Below are 22,418 nucleotides of genomic sequence, written 5' to 3' on the forward strand. Positions count from 1 at the left end.
GCAAACAGCATCTCTGCAAACAGCATCTCTGCAAACAGCATCTCTGCAAACAGCATCTCTGCCCTTTCGCACGCGGGGGGGAAAACAGTGACTCCAATTCCCATGCAGCTATCTGTCCCTCCCAAGGGACTGTTTTACAGATTACTTGTGAAGATAGATCACCCTATTTATAGCATAGATCTCTTTAAAAATTAAGCTACAGATATTCAATAAAAATCTATTAAGAATTCCCTCTCCTCTTTATACAGATTCAGTAGTATTGTCAAGCAAACCAAAAAAATAAAGGTCTGCAATTCCAGCACAGTAAGAAATAAGGCCTCTTTTATATTGGCAAGAAAATTACACCATTTTTCTCTTTTGTTTTTTATCTCTGAATAAAAGACTATATTCCTTTGTTGCACTATATTTCCTTAAGACTGTAGAACTCCAGCATCCATAATGAGAAATAAGGGAGTCAGTTCTACTCGTGTTCAGCTTTGCATTCCTGGCAAGTTGAAGACATCCAGTCCATGGGCGCATCATGTAGACATCACTGCTTTCTTCAGTTTTTCTATTTCAAGCTGGAAAACAGACAATTTGGAAAGAAAAGTCAGCGTTAGAGCCACAACAATCTGAAGTCTACACAGCTTTCACCAGCCTCAAAGAGCTTTAAGTAAATGAAATCGTAACACAGAAGCCCTGACAGCTCAATATTTATGGCTGCTGCTATGCTACCAGGCTGCTTAATGAGCAGGAATTTACAATCATTAGAGATTTGCCTGCACTCCTGGTACACAGAGGCGGATCGACTCGGTCAGAACGACACAGTAACAAAGCTGAAGGGTGAAGTCTCTCAGTGTGTCTCTGTGTAATGATGCACTGGATCAGGCTGGCTTCCTAGAACAGCCTTCATGCAGGACAGCATGCTGGTTTTAACCTTTATTTCTTCAAATGGATTTAGGAGAAACAAGCAGCTCGCTTCCTCTTCACGCCCAGTGCATACTCCAGGCAGCTTCAGAGATGCATTCAAGAGAACTTGCCAGAATTTCTCCTCCAGATTTGACAGCAGCTTTAAGTCAATAAGAAGTGCTATTTCACAAAGATAATACCCATTCATATCAGACTAAAGTATTTTTCTATAACGAGCTCATCCTATTAAGTTAATAACACGATACCATAATGCAGCTTGCTTTCATCAAGAATCTGAGGTGGGTGATGCCCAGAGGGAAGTTTTTCAGATGCATTCTATTCTTTTTGGCTTTCTCTAGACGGACCATCAAGAATTTAGGAAAGCTGACGTTTTCCTATTTCTCTTTTGATGATACATATTTTAAATTCATCCAAACTCTGTATGGTCTCTCTTGGAACACATCCCACTGTGACACACCTCCAGCACAGTGCAGAATCTAGCAGCACTCACCTGATATTCCAACACACAAACAGTTAAAGGTGGTTATTTCCCAAACAAAAAGAGCTGACCTAAGAGGAACTGTGAATCTCCTGCGCAGATCTACCTGCCATGTGAGGCATTCCTGCAGTTACACCCCAGCAAATCACTGCAGGAAATGTTGAGAGGGTCCTTTCAGACCTTCCTCCGCAATCAAACTCCTGAGCAAGGTATATATGCTCCTAAATCTTTTGTTCTTCCTTTGAATTGCTCACATTACCTCCAGATTACTTCGCATCAGCTTTTCTTCTTCCAAATCCTTCTTTAGTTTTTCCAGTTCTCTCCTAATAATTTATAAAGTAACAGAAAGCAAAGTTAGAGGAGGGGGAAGCACAGGCCTTGTTTCCGTTTCACAAGAGGGATTCACACAAGTCTGATGCTCCATCTTACAAACCAAACATATGCAACTACAGACCCACTCATGCCCAGGGGTTCCAATGTGCTGCACCAGGAGCTTCCAGCAGCTCCAGCACACCAATCATCGTGCAGCTATCCCCGACTTTGAGTCAGGATTTTCAGTGGGCTATTTCAGAAACATTCCTACAATTACTCTGTCTGGAGAGGTGAATTCAAACTAACCTGGCAACTTCTCCACATAGAAATTGTTTAGAGCAGAAAACTCATAGAATGCTTTGTTTCATAACTGGATTCAGATAAGAACGATCACTACATCTCTGAACAAATTAATTCATTAAGCTCCTGCACTCATCATGGACTGGTCTGTTTTGGAGGCTAACCAGCCCAGATGTTTCACAGCCTGTTCAAAACTCTAACAGCTGGGTTACTTATAGCACAAATCATCACTTAAACAGGTCCAGAACAAATGTCTGTGTTCTAAAACCAAAGACAGAATTACAGTTTGGCATTAAAGACACTTAGAAGACGTTAACATATGTAACCATTTGTAGGTTGGGAAGGGAAATACTCACCCGTGTTCTTTTCTCAGTGCATCTACTAAATTCATCAAATCATGAATCTGAGCCCTGAGCTCTTCCACAGAAGCCTGTGAATTATCAGTTTCAACTTTAGGTTGGGTTTCTCCAGGAAAAAAGTTGAGGATGACAGAACTTGGTCTCTGAGATGAAGATGGAACTGATGAACTCATCACAGATGGCTGAAAAAATAAATCAGTAGAAAGCTAAGCAATGCAAACTTTCTAAACTACCTACTTACAGTGTACAGGTTGTACTGCTATGGGAGCTACAGCATTCAGCTGTACAGACACAATTTACCATCTGTATTTAGAATTACAGAATGGCTTGGTTGGGAAGAGACCTTAAAGATCATCCAGTTCTGGACTCTGTGCTGTGATGGGTTGCATCAGCCTGACCTGGTAACACAAGCAAGAGAAACAGCAGCCAGCTGCTTGGCACGGCTCTGGCTCCATGGTGTCTTACCTTTCTCATTTCAACTGGCTTTGGTTTGGCACTTTCTTCTTCTTCCTTCTGCACCTTCAAATTTTTTTCTGGACTGTCATTTTGACTCGCCTGGAAAATCAACAATTCAGAACATTTTCAGAATAAGGAGGAAAGAAAAAAAAAAAAGAAAAAGCCCATGTTTCTAAAAAAGCCATTGATACCAAGTTTGTATTGCTAGACTGCTGTGGGGTTTTTTCCCTGCTCAGAACTTTCCTTCCCCACAGTGCTCATTGATCTGCATGTAAACCCAACAAACTTTGGGCAGGGTTTGCAAGCTTCTCTGCAGCGCTCAGCAGAGCGAGTCCTTGGTGCTCTGAGCAATCTGCAGGTACTTCCACTACACAAAGCCGTTAGCAGGCAGTTAATGTTAAGCATATGGTAGCTGACATGACTGAACTATGAAACAGATCACTATATATATATATATAGTGTATGTCTTTATCTGAATACATCTGTAAAATGATGTAAGAATCAAGAACTCCACTTTGTTTTCTCTCTCTAACAACCTCGTGCTTTAACAGTTGACAACATTTCCAACATAACATTAAGCTAAGGCCTTGTGGAGCTAAAGCCTGTGTCTTCAGTGCACCACCAGTGCTGCTGGGAGACCTGGCAGTACCCTACAGAACAGGAAGGGTCTGGAAAGAGCAACACAGCTGTGCTGTTCTTCTCAGGTACATTTGCAAACAGTTGGTAGGACTGATGGCTGCAGATCCGAGTTCACTTCTGGAACAAATGCACCACCATCACAGAATCACAGAACGGCCTGGGTTGCAAAGGAGCACAACGCTCATCAGTTCCAACCCCCTGCTGTGTGCAGGTCGCCAACCAGCAGCCCAGGCTGCCCAGAGCCACATCCAGCCTGGCCTTGAATGCCTGCAGGGATGGGGCACCCACAGGCTCCTCGGGCAAAGGATACTCACAGCACTGCCGCAGTGGAAGCGCGTGGGCAGCCTGCGGCCGGGCATCTTGGGCCGACTGGCGGTGGGATGCGACAGGTTGTCTGAGGTAGCTATTACATCATCAAAGCTTAGCAGATCTAGGGAAGGATAACAGAACAGAGGCCATCAAGAGCAGAAGGTTTTGCCGCGCTCCTTTCTAACGTTATTTTTCCACGAGACAAAAACTAAACACGTAAATAATCAGAGTCCTTATTGCTTCAGAGATCCTCAGCACACCCAACACACGAGCTGTGTAACACGACTACGTGACTTTGGCATATCAGAGAAGTCATTCTCCCCCTTGAAAAAACTAAGGATTGATTCGTCTAGCACTTAAATTCAAGCTCTAATTGAAGCAGTGCTGCAGTAACACAGCACCACGAAACAGAGCTGGTGTGTTTGGAGAACAATGCAGTTTTTACTGTTCTCTGAGATGATAATAAAAAAAAACAATCATTTTGGGAGATGCACTCTCCAATCCTTGCAAACAGCCTGTTTTCTTATTGCCCACTAAGCATGAAAGCACAAAAACTCCCATTTAGCAACTGAGTCAGAAATGAAAGCAACACAGTAGATCCAGAGGCTCATGTGAGTGTGTCAGCAAGACACAAACCTTTCTGTAAGGTCACGTTCTGCAAACATGGCTGTACAGTGGAGTTTCTTGTATGCAGTACTTTGCAGAAACCACGTGGCCCCAAGTCAGTGACAAAACCTGGAGTTTAGAACCTCGTTTCATGCTTCATTAAGGCACATAGACCTTTCACTGATTGCACTCTCCACACTTCAGCTCTCAGTAACCTCTCTCACATGAAATCTTGCTTTCCTCCCCCCACCAGTCCCCTTACAACCCTTACCAATAGAAATTCTTTACATCTGGCAGGGAGATACGACTGTGAGAAATATCTACACAAACACAGAACATTTGTAATTCACCTAGTTAACAACTGGGCTTCTTACTGAGCCTCCACAAAAGTCAGTCAATCCTTACCTGCCAACAGGCATCCACTGAGACAGGCTTTTTATTTAAGAGTTGATGTAAGACATGATTTTACAGCACAAATTCAGCAAGCTTGTTCTAGGGCCTCTCAATGCTTAACTAATATGTCACACAGCATTACTATGTGCAGCAGAGGTGCTTCCAAGTGTTGCTGGGTTTTCTGTTTTGTTTTGCAACCTCTGGTTTTCACGTGGCATCCCAATCTATCTAGCAGAAGCTACAACAGCCCTATTTTCTCAACTGTTCTCAAGCTTTAGCAAGAGGTCAAACAAGAAAAAGGCCACAAGAATACTGGGCTGGACCACTCAGGCCACTTTGGTGTTCAGCTGACATGAAATCATTGATTAATACAAAGTTCTACTTGCGTTATCAAAGCTAATTTACAGCTGTAGGAATCTAAGCCTTCGAATGAGTGGCTTAACTGATTGTAGCATCTACTACTGTGTCTCATTATCTTTTAAGTCCTTAAAACATTCCCATCTTCCAGATATATCTGGACTTCCCACTTCATCATCCACTGCCTTCTGAAATGGAAGCATTTGTAGCAGTACCAGCTGCCAGCCCGCTGTGCTGCCAGTCAGTTCTACTGCAGAGAACATGAAGGTGGTCGTGGGTGACCTCATTACCCATGGACACCATGCCTGCAATTTTTAGAAAAGCAGGGAAGAACAACAAAGTAGGAAGAAACAGAGGAGTGATGATGCAAGGGGCTGATGGAGCAGGGGCTGAGGGAGAACTGACTCTTAAGGCACTTCTCTTGCTCACAGTCCGTGCCAATAAAGCACTCTGCTTGTTAGAAATCAAGCAAAAATTACCTAGCAGCACGTCCTACTGATTTCACTCAAACTTCAGTAAGCTTAATGTGGAGCAGGACTTGTTTGGGTTAGGTGTTCTATGAAAAGGTAACAGGAAGAGAGGAAAAAAAAATATATACACACACACATTTTCCTCCCATTTCAATCATTTGTAAATGATCTCCTTCTGTAGTAATAATCCATTTGGCAGTAAGAATGTAAAATGGAATTACTACGACGTCTGCAAGAGCAGCCCTGTCTCCATGAGCAAAGTATCAGTAACAAACTTATGCAGAATGTTGTGTTTACAGAAGAAAAAACCACCACAGCAATTCACACAGATGCAATTTGAGGCTGCAGCAGGGTAGGATTTAAAACAGCCAAAGGGGTGAAACAGAACCCAGGGGTCTCCTCCTCCTTCAGCAGCTCCTTCCACTAGAAGCTGGTGTGCTGGGCAGCTGCTCACCACTAAAACCCACCAGCACACTGCGGCCAGAGGAGCTGCAGATGGGTGAGTGTGTGGCTGTGTTCTTTGTAATTGCTTTTTATTAGTACTTAAACAACTTTTCCAGGTGTGTTGGGACACATCTTGACTTTGCTGAAACCAATAGGGATCATGGTGAAACACACCACAATTTCATAATTTATGCCCCCACTTCAGTGGATGCAGTGATTTATCAATCAGTAGAAATATTTTCGTACAGCCTGTGTGCAATCAGTGCAGGGAATTCCAGCCCAGTGCCAAAAGATGACACACCACATCTGGAAATAACTGCAATCCAGGAGTTGTTTTAAGGCTGAGAGAGGACACCTTTCCCACAGGAAAGATAAGTGAACCTTTAACAGTTACGTAGGGCACGCTGTTAGAAGCATCTCTTCTGCAGGCTCAACCTGGGTCCCTGCTCTGTAGAACTGCCAGGAACTGGAAGAGATGCAGTTAGGTGAGAGGCTGCGATACAATTTGTGAAAGCTTTAATGTATTCCCATCAGCTTGATTAAAAAGCCTTCCCAAAAGGAAGCAAAGCCAAAGGGGTTCATACAGCCCATCGTGCTGGGATGCAAAACCCACACTGCAACTGAGATGTATCTGATCTTTCAGAAGACCTGACATCAATCTACAGAGCGGAAAGATGTGGCAGCACCAACTCCTGTCACTCACATTGCATTGACTGCAGCCCAGGAATTCAGGGGACAGAGGTACATTTTATCACATTTAAATTTGCAGCTGAGCAGTAATGAGGTATTGCTATAACTGAGCATCCCAATACGTAACTTCTGTCACAGCTACCTTGCAAGACTCACAATAATAAATGGCCAACACTCGAGAATTCAGTGCCCAAACACTGCACAGTTATTTGTGTGGATGTGAAGGTAAATGCCATTCAATCTACACAGCCCTAAGTGCTACAAATACTGCACACATTTCACTGCAGATCCTACACCCAGCTTACCAGCAGCTGGACTAAGGAGAGGTCATTTGTCTTTATCTTTCCTGTACGAGTTCCTAACCAAAGAGCAGCCTTAACTTCTCGTTGCACAGCTAAGGAAAAGAAGCATTCAAATAAACAAAAAAAAAAAAGCATTTTAAATTGAAACCCAAATAACTGCAACTGAAAATTATGCTTATGAAGTTAAGAAGAGGCTACGTGCATGGCATCAAGCATTTGGATTTCCTTATAGATTGTTATCTTACCAAAATGGAGGAGGGTAGGGTAAGATCCTGACACGTAAGAAGGGAAACATGGCAAACAGGATAGGAAACAAAATCTGGAAAGAAAAGTCAAGGAGAGGAATGTCTAGAAAAAGATTCCCAACAAAAAAATTATTTTACAAAGCAGGAAAAAAGAAACATTTCTAGAAGAAACAGAACCGCTTTAAACGTTCAGCAAAGTGCATTACAGCTTTGGTGGTACTTAATTGCAACCCAACACACAAACGCTTATGCAACTCTTCAAACCAAGCTTCAGGAGAAGGAATTCCAACATGACCAATGTTTCTGAATGCTTCTGCCTGTCCTTCCTTATCTGATGGCTGAGGGCCTGATTTTCTGCCTGCAGTTTTTTGGTTTTTTTCTCCACCCCCCTGTATATACACAGCATTCACAGCTCCACCCTCAGCTCAATTAAAGGTAAATTGGAAATGACTGAACTTTCCACACTTAAGGTTCAAACCAATTTGCTGAACCTCATAATTAAATAAATTGGTTTACAAGAAACTCATCACTTCCAAAAAAAAAAATAATAATAATAGTGCTGGTAATATCAGCACCTGCAAGAACATCCAGAAGTGCCCACCCCAGACATATGGTTTGGTTTTCTCAGTATTTTAATTAGCTTAAGATTTTTAGTTCTTGTAAGATTAAACAATATGAAAGGGCCTGGTGTCCTCAGAGCATCCTATAGCAGCAGCTGCTGCACTGGGTGTGCACACAGCAGCATGCACACAGAGCACGAGGTGCTTCATGTTCTGCTAGCTGAAGCTTGGACTCTTTGTTAAAAAAAATAGGAAAAGCAACACCAGGAGGTGCAGATAATTCTGAACAGGGGCACTTGGACACAACAGAGGACTCTCCTCAAATAGCAGCTTCTTGCTTTGCCAGTGCTGCAGCACCTTTGGCTTCGAACGCCTCCGGCCTGCAGCCCTGTTAGCTGCTGTGGGTCAGTCATGGTAAAGCCTTTAACATCCCCTCCCGTAATCCAGTCAGTGATCAACCTGCTGTGATTTAGACATCTCAGATTGTTAGGAGCAAGAGCCAATCCATATCAAGCTGCAAATTCCAGAGCACGTTCTGGCAGCCAGTGGATGCTTTGTTTTTATTTTTCCCATCAATTTGGATACCAAAATCTAAAATTTCTTTTTGAGCCTGTAAAAATCTTACATCAGCAAATAGGAACAAATAGGAACGAACAGTTGTGTGTTCTGTTTTGTTTTCATATCTGTCTGAAATGAGCTTTCACGCATAGCCTGGTCTGGTGGTTGGCGGCCCTGCACATAGCAGGGGGTTGACACTGGATGGTCACTGTGGTCCTTTTCAACCCCAGCCATCCTAGGATTCTACGATGTACAAATACCTAGCCTGACAGCTGCTGCCTTGCCATTCTGGTTATTAAAGATATCAGGATTGTTACACCTGAGGAAAAGAAAATCATAACCCACAGGAGCTGCCAACTTAACCACAAAATGCAAAAAAGTTAATGGCACTACTGGAAATAGGCAAGTTAGATAGAAATGCAAAAGTTACCTGAAATGCAAGAGCAGAACAAACAAAATGCAAGATAAAAGTGATAGCAAAAAAACCATGCTTTCCAACTGGAAGAATAAGCTGATACCTGTGTTCTTCCCTCCCTATCATAGCTGTAACAGAGCTTATGCCTCCAAATACCCTATGAAACCTGTTCCTTGCTTTCTAACTCTTAACATGAGCTGCCTGCACTACTCTAGAAATACACATTTTCAACAGAAGGGGCATAATTGCACTCTGAGCCATTTTGACCTTATTCCAAGGCTGTAAAACACCACAGTCCAAGCAGGAAGATCCAGAAGAACTTATTGCTTTCTTACCTGATTCTCGAGAGCTCTTTATCACAAGTGAATCTACCTCTACTGATTTTGGTCTCGCTGGTAACTGTTCAGAGTCCAACTTTGGTTTTGCTACTGGCTCGATTTCAGATTTTGGTCGAAGATGAACAACTTCTCCATTAGATCTGTAAATAGAAAAGTGACAACAGCTAGACATGACATTCAATAGTTTACAACATGCCAAAAATAAGAATATATATATATGTCAGATTTCACCACTTTTAAAATCCTTTGCTTAAAATAAAGTCTTACAGAAAGCAATTCTACTATGATAAAAGCCAGTTCATGACCTGTTCCAGCTCTAGTAGAGTTGTCAGACATGCACAATCCCCTTGAAAATTATCGAAAACTTTTAGTGTGTTTACTACAGGGCCTACTTTTGCACTTAAACCTAAAATATCACACCTCAGTGCTACAGGAAACAAGCAAGCTGAATAACACCTTCAGTAATCTCTCTTGAAATATTCAGATTCAAACACTCGGATTCCCTCACACCAAAATTCTCCTTCAAAGAAGAAAGCTGCCAAGAAGTTCTTTCCTTCTGCACACAGGACCTGTGTCCTGCACATGTGGCTCTTCTTCTACCATGCATCCTTTGGATGCCTAGTCAAGGAATTAAAGAAAGAAGAGGTGATCCTCCCCCTTTGCAGGTCTTGCCACCATTTATGCCATGCTATAAAAGCAAAGGACACAAACTGACTAGATGCCAACCTCAGCATCTCCCTTTCTTTAACACTTGTTCCAGACTTCTTTTTTTATTTGGAAATTACATTGCAGCAGAAAAAGCAATACCACATTCATCTCCCTGAAGCAACGTTAAGTTTCAGACGTTTAACATACTCAAAAATCCCTAAAATATGATGTTGGCAATTATTAGAGGACTACAGTTTACTACAACTGTTGTAAACACATACAGATTCCTTTTTCCATCCTTAATCAGTATGGGTAGAGACGACAAAATTTCCACTTGGGAAACATCCCAAGATGTCAAGTGACAACGTACCTGCACTGGTAGGTAAGAACCTGGCTACAACTTGGCTGGAGGCAGAAAGGGGGGAACTGCAGCAGGGGGTGGGGATGGAGAAGGACTGTATTGATGCAAAGTTCTTGGAACTCTGTGAATTATCGTTTCAAACTCAGGAGAAAGAAAATTCAGAGAACTGGAACTAAGAGTGAGCAATTGCTTGCTGTTACATCCCCTGGGTAACTGCCCAGTGAGTCAAGTGACAATACTCAAGACAAACCTCAGAACAACCCCAGAACAACCTGCAGTCTCCATACTAACAGCTTTCTTCCCCAAGGAGAAGATGGCCACTCTGAGCACCTTCTGCACAGCATGGTGCTGACCTCTTTTTCTTCTGCTTTATTCTGAAGTGCTGAAACATTGCACTTTTGGCTCTAATCATTTTTTCCCAACACAATAACATTTTTCTTAACATCCAGTAATTATTTTATACCACATTACTGCTATAATCACAACTTCTTCATCCTGTGGCACACTGCCATATAAAATATATTAAACACAAATAAAGTTACACTGACTTGGATACGGATGATGGCAAAACAGGCTTTTCTGGACGTTTTAGTTGCAGAATCCCCGCTCTCAGTAAGCTGTTAGACTTGCTTGGAGGAATGGGTTTCTTGGGTGGTACTTGAGGAGCATGTGGCTTCAAAGGCTTCTGATCCAAAGCTCCTTTTTCATCTGACAAATTAAGTCACCAAAACATCAAAAATTGTATTGTCTAGGATTCCTTCAATGCTAATCACTCACAAAGCAACTGCTGTCAGAAACAATCCCAGGTTCAGGTAGTAGTGAAAAAACAGATATGCAAGTGTCTGAAGTGATACCTTATCATGGAATGATAGGATCAGGTTGGAAAAGCCCTTACAGATGATGGAGTCCAACCGCAGCCCAACCATCCCAGCCCAACTCTACCAGCCCTCCGCTAAATCATGGCCCTGAGCACCACATCCAAACGGTTTGAAACACAGCCAGGGATGGGGACTCCACCACCTCCCTGTCAGCCCATGGCAGTGCTTAGCAGCCCTTTCTGTACAGAAGTGTTTCCTGACATCCAACCTCAACCTCCCCTGGCACCACTTGAGGCCATTTCCCCTCGCCCTGTCAGCGTTGAGACACACAGAACTCATGAGAGTCATGGAAAAATGAAGACTATTCAACTGGCACGATCCCTACACACAGGCTGAAGGATACTTTCTGCTCTCCATGCAAAGCTCAGTCAGGCATGCACTTGGCATTGGCAGTTTGAAAAACTCCCAGTAAGTCACAGTGAAAGATTACAGTACTTTAAAGGTGAGCCTGTACATCAGTAAATGCATTACATCCAAAAGAAAGCCCTGAGGTAGCAGGGCAATGCACGACTTTGCCACGTGGTGGTGCTGACTGCCCTACGTACAACACGCTGTTCATGGGGCAACTCCTGCCCTCCCGAGCTTCCTACAAGATCCAAATTCTTAACGCTCAGTGGCAGCTGGTATTGGTGATCACCCACCTCTATTTCACCTACAGTTTAGCTAAGGAAAAATTTAACAATTATGCTTATGGATAAGAACATGTGAGTTCATGAATAGGGCAGAGAACTGCCATCACCAAATTGTATTCCTGACTTCTCATCCACAGAATCACAGAATCCCAGCATGGCCTGGGTTGCAAAGGCCCACAGCGCTCCTCCAGCTCCAACCCCTGCTGTGTGCAGGTCGCCAACCAGCAGCCCAGGCTGCCCAGAGCCACATCCAGCCTGGAACTGAATTTAACGATGCTAGAAATGGTGGTCACTTGGTTGTTCCTTTAAAATGACATAAGTTTAGTTTCACTGGTTTTGTTTGTAATGTGTAAAACCTTTACATAGTTGAGTTCAAATTTACTGGCGGATTATGGAAAAAACACATTACATCAAAAATGCTCTGGAATGTGACAGCTGCTGAAAAACAAAGTGTGGTACAGAACAGCCCTTTTCTGCAATGGAAGAAATGCTGCAGGAAAACTGTTCTGTGGAATCATAGAATCATAGCATGGTTTGGGCTGGAAGGGGCCTCAAGGATCACGAAGCTCCAACCCCCCTGTGCCATGCAGGGCCACCAACCTCCCCATTTCACAGCAGCCCAGGCTGCCCAGGGCCCCATCCAACCTGGCCTTGAACACCTCCAGGGATGGACGGGGCATCACAGCCTCTCTGGGCAGCTGTTCAGCACCTCACTGCTCTCACAGCACACAACTTCCCCATGGAAGGTCAGGATGACAAATCAATGGCACGTATAACGAAGCAGGTAGGATTGACATTTATAGAGCAGAACTGTCTGATTTCTGGACTTGTGAGCGACCTTGACCTTTTGAATTAATGTCCCCCACATAACTGTGGGCAGTTCTTATGATCAGATTATGGATGGGAATCACTGAAGGGGAAGATGATGGATGACAACATCCTTTGCCCGAGGAGGCTGTGGATGCCCCATCCCTGCAGGCATTCAAGGCCAGGCTGGATGTGGCTCTGGGCAGCCTGGGCTGCTGGTTGGTGACCTGCACACAGCAGGGGTTGGGACTGGAGGAGCGCTGTGGGCCTTTGCAACCCAGGCCATGCTGGGATTCGATGATCTTTCAGGGAGCTATGCAATAACAAGGAGGACACATTTAATAAAGCAAGTTTCTTCCTCTGATCACTCAAAAGGTAATTCCATAGCATCACAAACATGGCTACACCATGAGATGGTATTAAGATCAAATTAGACTGTATTGTTAGCTGGAAGCTGCACAATTCCATGTTAGCTGCATGGCGCAGCTAAACTAACGAAGTTTAACACCTACCACAAAAACTTCTCTCACCTTTTTCTTCAGACCTCAGAGGGAATTTCTTCTCTCCAGTGGGCAATTCAGGCTTGGGTGCTGCACATAAAACCAAAGCAAAGGCATTTCTCAAAGAGCTTTAATTATCTTAGTCACTAACTAAAAATACGACATACATGAATTTGTGTTTATATTCTTTCTCCTTTGCAAGGAGGATAATACCATGTATAACACTCATTTAGTCTTACTCAACTGTAGGCTCCTATTACAGTGTTTCCCAAGTAGGCTCCATCACAATTTGGAAAAATATACAGCAGCAATACAGAGCAGCAATAAAATACGTAAGGCATAAAGGAACCTCAAAGTGTGACTAGGGGCAGCTTCAGCACTGGGAAATACAAAGCTACTTCTGAATTTTCTTCTGAAGTCATGTACAGTTTTTGCATTTTACTACTTCCTCTACTACTGCTTTTCCACAGGCACCTACCAGCATGCACATCATACAGACCTGGAGTTTTAACTGGAGGTGGAGGTTTCTTTGGCTTCTGTAAAAGAAGTAAATAAAACAGATATTCTCTATCAGTGACAGACACATTTGTTTTTTGTTTTGCATAATCTAACATCTAGCTTATTTATGAGCTCACTTCAAAGCACTTCACAAAGGAGGCAATCAATGTGCAGACAGGAAACAAAGAGAGAACTCGAGTATTCATCTGATATCTCCCAGCCAACAAGTTACCAGAACAGGAACAAAACACAAGGTTTCTTCGAGTCTTAGAGCTGCACTTCAGCTGCAGAATAGATTTAAATATCAAGGTGCCACACTTGATATTTAACACTGAATATTACCCAATTTTACAGGGCAGCCACTCTTCACTTTCCTTCAACTGACAAAAACCATAGAATCACAGAATTACCAAGGTTGGAAAAGGCCTCCAAGATCATCCAAGTGCAACTGTCCACCTCCCTCAATATTTCCCACCAAACCACGTACCTCAGTACAACAACATCTGAGCATTCTGTGAACAGCTCTGGGGGTGGGCACTGCACCACCTCCCTGGGCAGCCCAGTCCAGCCCCTCACCACTATCTCATAGAAGCAGTATTTCCTAACCTGACCCGCTGAGTCAAATCTAGCCATGTGCTGCCAATGTCTCAAGTCCCAGACCAAACAGCACTCATTTCCAGTGTTCTGAAGCCCTTTTCAGCTGACACACAGACGTGGACATTTAGATGCTCTCATATGGAGCCAAATTCACCCTGTCCTGCATGGGTGTACGAGTCCTTCAGCTCTTTGCAAAAACACTTACAGGACTACAGATGAAAGAGAACAGACTGCTCATCTCCCTTCAGACCTGTTAGTTTAATTCAGCCATTGCCTACACGTGTCAGCACAGTATCAGCACTGTACCTTTCTCTATGTGAGATCTATATGAGCATCTTTCTATTAAATATTTAAGAAAAGTTGAACCTTTAGATCTTTCTTCTTCGATAATCTTCTTCAGTTAAAAACTGAACACTTGTATCAGTATTTTCAAGAGCAGAACGTGCTGTGGAGTCTCATAACCCTTGCTGATATGTTTTTGTTTTACTAAACAAAAGACACAGGAACTTACAGGGAAGTCTTTATCAAATTCTTGTATTTGAACAGCAAAATTATCAGGGAAGACTCCTTCTTTACCATTGAGTTCTCCTCTCCACCAGCCTGGCTCTCCAGTGTCCTAAAACAAACAGCAGATTATTTCAATTAATATTTCCTTTTTTTTTTTTTTTTTCCCCAGAATAGAGAGAGTGAAAGCTCTGTTCCTGGAACTCCATTTTCAAAATACTGCATTCAGCAGAAGAATGCTATGGCTACCTCAGCCAGGGGAAACAGCTCAGATCTGACTAGATTTGGCCACTTGGTTTTCTAAACAATGGTACTGTAACTTCATTCAAGGGAAGACAAGATCAGCAAGTGGAAGAAGAGAACAAAACCAGCTACGATCCAACGCACAGCAGTCAATGTTCTCATCTTCCTTGACTGGAAACTTGTTCAGTAAATACTCTGTGAGGTTGGAACTGCACACAGTTCTACTAAATAAAAGAAATTCTGATCTGAATGATCAGGTTTATTGGTCTGAAAGGCAGAAAGTAAGCAAAGCTGCCCTTCTGAGGAAAAAATAGGCAAGTTAAGATAGAAGAAAAACAATAACAAAAGAACTGTGGCATGGAAATCCACTGTATGATCTTAGTGGATGGAGGCTTTGGTTGGTCCCTAACAGAACAATGTGCATTAATACATAAAGCTACTCAAATATTTTACCAAGCCAACAATACTCCCCTGTCACATACTTCACTTAACATACTTTACTTAAGTATAAAACTTACAAAAGCAATAAGTGGTTACAGGAAACTGAACATCTTACCTTACTGATAATTTGAATAATCTCTCCTTCTTTAAAACTCAGTTCATCATTTACACCTTCATGGGGAAATATTGTCCTGCAATACTCCTTGGCTGAAACAAAGCAGCACATCATGACATCGCACAGCATGGGGACCAAAGGCCTAAAGCTCACTCTGCTGTTTGAAAGCAGAGCTCAATATTCATACTGTAATCACTCTTCTACAGCAGCCATCCAGCACTATTCTATTCACTCTGTCATTCAAGACAGGAGGAAAACAAGATCATAGCAGAATGTAAGGGAGGTAGGTCTTCACTGCCAGGTAAAGCCCTTTTTATTCACAACAGACTACTCAAAGTTGTAACATCATAGACTATGCAATACATTCTGTCTTCACTGGTTTGTATATATATATATATATATATATATATATATATGTATGTATGTATGTATATATGTATATATATATACACATATACACACACCCTATTCTGCTGCTTCAAACAAAAACATTGTTCTGCTGTAGTACCTATGAGCAGCACATACACAGCCTGTAATCCCTTATAACCTCAAAATTATCCTAAATTCAACATCTGCAAGCCTAATTAAATACATTCAATTGCCTTATAGTCAGCCCAATTGCAGATATTTCAGATACCCCAGCAGTGCATTTGCTGAAGCTCTGCAGTCAAAACAAGGGATTGCTTGGCTGTAACCACCAGAAAGCAGAGCTCGTCTGAACAACCAGCTCTGACAGTCACAGCCCCTCTGGCATTAGGAGGAAGAATGACTCCTTTCTTCCCATTTGATACACTACAATAATGCACCCACCTAACATAGAGAAAACTATTTCAGTTCAAACAGACAGAAGATTTGTTTTCCTTTCCTATGCTAGAATAAAAATAACACAAGGAAGCCAAAATATAGTAACGTAGAAGTTTGAATTGCGAAGCGCTTTTTGCATTACATTTCATTATTACAAACTAATGAATCTGAACTTTGGACTCCCTCTTAATTATGAATACTGACTAAATTTTCTCCTTTCCAATGACCGAGGATTAAGTGTACAGCAGCAGGAATCCCAGATGTTGGACTCAAACACAGTGGGGATGGGGGGGGACAAACAGTGATTCCTATCATATTTTTTAAACAAAATGCTTTCTTACATATTTGCCTCAGAGGCCACAACAGGCTTCCCAGAAATAGCAGAGGCTCACTGAAATAAGGCACAGCAGTTTAAACATTTTAAGAGCTCCCTGTTTAGCTGTTAAACACAGGTTATTTTTAACTCTCTCAAAAGTAAGGATCACGTAATTGTACCTTGGTCTGTATTAAAGTAGAAACACGAAGAAAGAACACCAAGCTTTCTTTCAAAGGTTACAAGACATTATCTATAGATATTACCTACTAATGTTCTCCTGCAACATTTATAACTACCACACTTCACCTTTCAGGTGTGCTTACTTCTATGGGGAGTAGAATCTTAGCAAAGAATCACAGGATGGTTTGGGTTGGAAGGGGCCTCAAGGATCACGAAGCTCCAACCCCCCTGTGCCATGCAGGGCCACCAACCTCCCCATTTCACAGCAGCCCAGGCTGCCCAGGGCCCCATCCAACCTGGCCTTGAACACCTCCAGGGATGGACGGGCATCACAGCCTCTCTGGGCAGCTGTTCAGCACCTCACCACTCTCACAGCATGAGAGTCAACACATCACACACAAACTTATTTTGATAGACATTCTGCAACAACAAAACTTAACAGCTAACTGCTCTGACCCCACTCCACCAAACAGCAATGCTCAGCATGCCATCCAGCACAGAAAGCCATGGCCGGCTCACACAGCCATGCACTTTGCATACTGCTAGAGATACAGATAAGGCAGGGCTCTTACTAACATCTCTGCCAATCCAAGTGCTCTGTTCCACCTGATTACACAACCCCCAAATGCGGGCAAAAAGCCAATGGCCTGTTGTTTGTTTAATTCTGCTAATTACGTACTCCCTGTACAATAACCCACTTTCACCAAAATAACTGATTTCTGCATAAAAATATACTTGAAATTCCAATACAGAAGTTGAAAAACCATCTTTATTTGGAAGCAGGCAGAATGAGCCGTCCACACACTGCATAGAATCACAGAATCCCAGCATGGCCTGGGTTGCAAAGGCCCACAGCGCTCCTCCAGCTCCAACCCCTGCTGTGTGCAGGTCGCCAACCAGCAGCCCAGGCTGCCCAGAGCCACATCCAGCCTGGCCTTGAATGCCTGCAGGGATGGGGCATCCACAGCCTCCTTGGGCAACCTGTGCCAGTGCCTCACCACCCTCGGGGGGAAAAACTTCCTCCTCATATCCAACCCAAACCTCCCCTGTCTCACTTTAAAGCCATTCCCCTTGTCCTAACTGAAGTCAGTTTTCTCTTTGGGGCTGACACTCCCAGAAGAGGCTTTGTGTTGGCTGAAAAAAAAAAAAAAAGAAAAAAAAAAGAAAAAAAAGAAGCATCCCTCTGGACATAAACTGTGCACTGTGGTTGTTCAGTGAAGGCATCAATTCTTAGAGGCAACTTTTATTATTATTATTATAAACAGAAATCCAAAGGAACTGGACTATCTGGAGAACAGATTTCAACAGAACATAAATATTATGTTTTCTGATGCAAGAAACTCAGCATACATCTATGAGAGCACACAAACCAGCAACTGCACTGTAAACCCTACCCCTACAGCCATTCCTGTGACCTGGGCCAGAAACCAAGTTTAGGGCCTGCTCACACAGCAATAGTTCTCCAGCATCCCAGCTGGCTGCTAAGAGCTAGGCAAAATGAAAGCCAGTTCAAGTATGGTAACACAGCAAATGAATGCCAACTGAAAACCCTGGCCTTGTTTTCTTCCTTGCAAATGTTTTCAATTAATTTTCTGCCCAAATGTGAGCAAAAACTCCTTCAGACACGTCCACATTTGTGTAACTCCTCCAAGGCAAAGAACGTGACACGCAAAAAAAGACACACAGAACTACGAGATTTTGAACAGGAGAGCAAAATAATCTGGTTTGAAATCCAAATACTTCCTCCACATAAAGCCACCACATAACATCTGTGCTTCCCTTCACCTCACCTTTTGGTTTGCCTTCAGCTTCTGACTTCGGTGCTTCTGACGAGTTTTCCATTTTTGCTACGCGAGGAAAATGAGCGAGCTTTGAGCCAGGAGGATGGTTAGGTGATGGCTGTAGGAACCAAAGAGAACCTTGTTAACAGAAGCTCATTATAAGCTGAGATGGTGTGAATTATCACCTCCAAAACATTCACCGAGATTCTCCGTTAAGTACTTAATGCACTATAATGCCATAACAGTAACTGCAGTAAGGGCTTGGGTATAGCAGTAGGGTTTGAAAAGCATAGCTTTTGAACTGGAAGCTATACTGCCATATATACTTCTGCACTGGTATTTCAATCTTCCCAAATGTTGCTGTTCTACTACTGAAACTGCCTCTTCTGGCCCAGAACAGAAGTGGTCCTTTAACAGCTCTGCTGACAGTAACTCACTGACTGTATTTACTTGACACTGGGATACAGCAGGAATCTTCAGTAGCCACCCACCACCTCAGCTGAAGAGTTTATTTGTTTTGAAACTACTGCCACAGATATAAGAGCACATGAAAGTCTGCCCTAACTTCCCTTCGCTCTCAGTGGTTCACAGAACACAACCCCATGTAGTAGATATCCATCCAACAGACATTCTCTCCCGCACCACAAGATGCTTGGGTATGAAGTCTCAGAGTAAAGATCGAGCCAAAGTAATTGTTCCAGTCTGCATGACATACGCTGAGCTGTTGGGAAGACTCAGCTTCAATTGCATTCATTTTTTCATAGCCATAAGAGCTGCAAACAGAATACCCTACAGTCAGTGCAAACATGAGCAACCCTAGTGGTGTTACCAGTGTGAAAAATCCCACTGCCTTTACTTACCCTATCTATGCCTTGCTGCTTACAGTTAAGCTTTGCAGACTTACCACTGCCAGAGAGACCAGAGTTCCTCTCCTCAAACACAGCTGATGGCTGTGTGCTGGTGCTGGACGCCTCTGACATGCCATACAATAAGCTATCTATGGCCATCTGGGACGTCTGGAGAGCACTCACACAATTTACTTCACTCCATAAAGGAAGCACTAAAATAACCCACCTATGACATTAAACAAGTCCAGTATGGAATCTTCCCTAACTTCCCTCTTTCCAAAATGAGATGCAATTAGAAGCGTGAGAGGAAGTTTAGGCAGACAGGGTATAAATAACCCAAACCCATGCAGGATGCTGAAGCTAACTGAAAGGCACAAACATCCAAAGTGCTCAGAGCGCTCAGTCTGCCTGTGCTGAGCAGTCCTGGAAAAAAGCCTTCTCTGCTCTACAGTTTCCTGACTGCCTTTTTTCCCTTGCTGTCTTAAAGATGGAGAACAACCATCCAGTCCCCCTCCATTGAAATCCAAAGTGAGTTGAGCAGAAAGCTGAAGAAACCATCCATTTTCACAAAGCCTCTGTGAGAACTATCTCTGCGGGGCTCCTCATGTTCTCCTCCAGGCACGTCTGCCTTCGGGACGACTTTGGCAATGAGCTTAAGTGGAATATTAAATGCAAAACTCAACTGTTTATTTTATTGCCTCTAAGTTATGAGAAACTGCTTTCTCACTTCATTTCCCATCTTCTGAGAAACAGCCCATAACAACACAAACAAGGCAAAGAACAAAATAAAACACCAGTGCATTTCAGCGTTCATGTAGTCAAATAACATGGTCCAAAACTGCTTAGCAGATTTCTTATCAATTGAATGTGTATTTTAGGTAGGATCTCCCACTCCCAAGCTATAAGCTACAAAGTAGGGAAAGTTGCCTTTCAAAAAGCAATCGTGAGCAGTCCATGCAAATTGAGAGTAATGATCTGAAATTCTGACAGCATTCACGCAAAGGTGGAGCAACTCCCATGGACTCCAATTTGAGCAGACAAAGCCTGAAGGGAATGCAGATTCATGTGCCTTCCCTCGGGCCTTGCAACCCCCAGAGCACAAACAGCACACTGGTAACTTCAGTTTTCTGAACCACCTCAGGATTTCACTAAACCCAGAAGAAAAGAGGATGCACACAGTATTACACAGCTGGATGAGCATCTCTTGTAGCACTGCTACCAAGAAGGTGTGGGGCAGAAAGGCCAACATATTAGAGGTGCCTGTCCCTCCTCTCTGCCTGCCCTCCTTTCACTCCCTGCCCTGCAGCACTGCAGTTATTTCTGGGCAAGCAGAAGAAAACAAATCAGTCAGGACTGCCTTTTCCAAAAGCAGCATTAATAGTCATAACACAGATAATATGAATTTTCACAAAGGTTTTAGAAGCTTTCTTGAATTGATCACTTAAATAAAAACTGAAATACTGCGTTACCTCAAATGTCAAAAGCAAAAAACCATACAAAAGTTCTCTGTGTACACTATGCAGCTACAGGCACTGTGCTGTGCTTATAGGGGTAAGCATTCTGTAGGGTTCATCACAACAGAACTGAAGTTAAGTATATAATGTGATGTGTGTAGTGCCCCTCCTCAGCACTAAGTTAGGTGTGGAGAAGTACCCCTTTCACCACATACTCAAAAAAGGGGAAAAGCAAGAGAAAGAGGATGCAAAATTGTTAAAAAGTGCTTGTCACACTTGCACAATCTCAGCTTATGGCAGCATCAATAAAGCCAAAAATCTGGCAGCATTCACTGCAGGACACCTCTGCTAGTAACAGTGCACCATACCCAGTACTGTCTCTCAACATCCACCACAACACTGAAGGAAAACCACAACACGATATTTCCTGAAGAAACTCAGCAGCCCAGACTACATAAAAAGTCAGTTAAAGAGAAAAGAATCACCAGAGCCTGCTGTAGATCACAGAATGGCCTGGGTTGGAAGGGACCTCAAGGATCACGAAGCTCCAACCCCCCTGTGCCATGCAGGGCCACCAACCTCCCCATTTCACAGCAGCCCAGGCTGCCCAGGGCCCCATCCAACCTGGCCTTGAACACCTCCAGGGATGGACGGGGCATCACAGCCTCTCTGGGCAGCTGTTCCAGCACCTCACCACTCTCACAGCACACAACTTCCCCTGACATCCAACCTCCAGCTGCCCTCCCTCAACTTCAAGCCATTTCCCTTGTCCTGGCCAGATGTGTTGGAACACCTATTATGTCTTAAACCACCAGGCTTTGAAAGTTTGATTTTCCCTCTCTGCTTTTTTGGTTTTGTTTTGCTTTTTAATGTCAAACATTTGAATAGAACTTTTTGCCTCCATAGTGGCTATTCAAGGCCAGGCTGGATGTGGCTCTGGGCAGCCTGGGCTGCTGGTTGGTGACCTGCACACAGCAGGGGTTGGAGCTGGAGGAGCGCTGTGGGCCTTTGCAACCCAGGCCATGCTGGGATTCTCTGATATAACTCACAGAAGTTGGGGGTTTTTGCTTTGTTTTATAGGTAAGACTCTACTCTTTCCTTTTCCACGGTACCCCTCAGAGGATTACAGTCTGATTATTGAACAATACTGATAAATTTATAACAGACAACACCAACACAATATTTGTTCTCCAAATGTCAGGGTTTTTTTTTTTCCTCCTTTTTTAAATACAGGAAACCCCAAAAAAGACTATGAAGCACTACAAACCTTATCTTGCTTTTTATCCTCTGATTCATTACTGGATAATCTTGTCTTAAGCTTAACTGAGCCTTCTTTAAAGATATCTCCAAACCCAACGCCTCGAATTTTCTTTGGCTGTGCTGGTCCAGATCCAGGCTCATTTTCATTCCCGGGAGAGGCCACAGGTGAGGTAGGACCACTGAAAACAGGCTCTGATAGGGAAAGGAAAAAAAAAAAAAGGAAAAAATAGTTGTTTTAAAAGCTGAAAATATCTTTGCTCTTCAGAGGGAAAAACAGAAGAGGAACAGCTGTGTGAATTGCTCTTGTAAACAGTTTCCTACAGCTGTAATCCCTCACGTTCTGTTCCAGCTGTACATTGAACGTAAGTCCATTTGAAATGATGCCAATGTTATACTGAGTATTCTGACAAC

The 22,418-nt window shown here is 43.1% G+C and overlaps 1 protein-coding gene across 4 annotated transcripts in view; it reads right to left on the reverse strand.

The window, feature by feature from the left end:
- Positions 1 to 6: 6 nt before the first annotated feature.
- LOC122167792 (CD2 associated protein) overlaps positions 7 to 22,418 on the reverse strand; it is a 65,075-nt gene continuing 42,663 nt past the window's right edge. For 3 of the 4 annotated variants that reach the window (XM_042832604.1, XM_042832607.1, XM_042832608.1), the window contains 13 exons: positions 22,015 to 22,199; positions 18,455 to 18,563; positions 15,365 to 15,456; positions 14,573 to 14,677; positions 13,466 to 13,502; positions 12,997 to 13,056; positions 10,698 to 10,857; positions 9,138 to 9,280; positions 3,768 to 3,883; positions 2,824 to 2,913; positions 2,356 to 2,540; positions 1,647 to 1,710; positions 7 to 560 (listed from right to left, as the gene is read on the reverse strand). In XM_042832604.1, the coding sequence (XP_042688538.1) occupies positions 519 to 560; positions 1,647 to 1,710; positions 2,356 to 2,540; positions 2,824 to 2,913; positions 3,768 to 3,883; positions 9,138 to 9,280; positions 10,698 to 10,857; positions 12,997 to 13,056; positions 13,466 to 13,502; positions 14,573 to 14,677; positions 15,365 to 15,456; positions 18,455 to 18,563; positions 22,015 to 22,199 (1,388 nt within the window). In that variant the 3' untranslated portion in view covers positions 7 to 518. The remainder of the gene's footprint in view (positions 561 to 1,646; positions 1,711 to 2,355; positions 2,541 to 2,823; positions 2,914 to 3,767; positions 3,884 to 9,137; positions 9,281 to 10,697; positions 10,858 to 12,996; positions 13,057 to 13,465; positions 13,503 to 14,572; positions 14,678 to 15,364; positions 15,457 to 18,454; positions 18,564 to 22,014; positions 22,200 to 22,418) is intronic. The other variant, XM_042832605.1, reaches the window with a different exon arrangement.

This window comes from Centrocercus urophasianus, unplaced genomic scaffold (genome assembly GCF_019232065.1).
Source record: "Centrocercus urophasianus isolate 14NV4802_14NV808 unplaced genomic scaffold, USGS_Curo_1.0 seq_39, whole genome shotgun sequence".
Taxonomy (NCBI): Eukaryota; Metazoa; Chordata; class Aves; order Galliformes; family Phasianidae; genus Centrocercus; species Centrocercus urophasianus.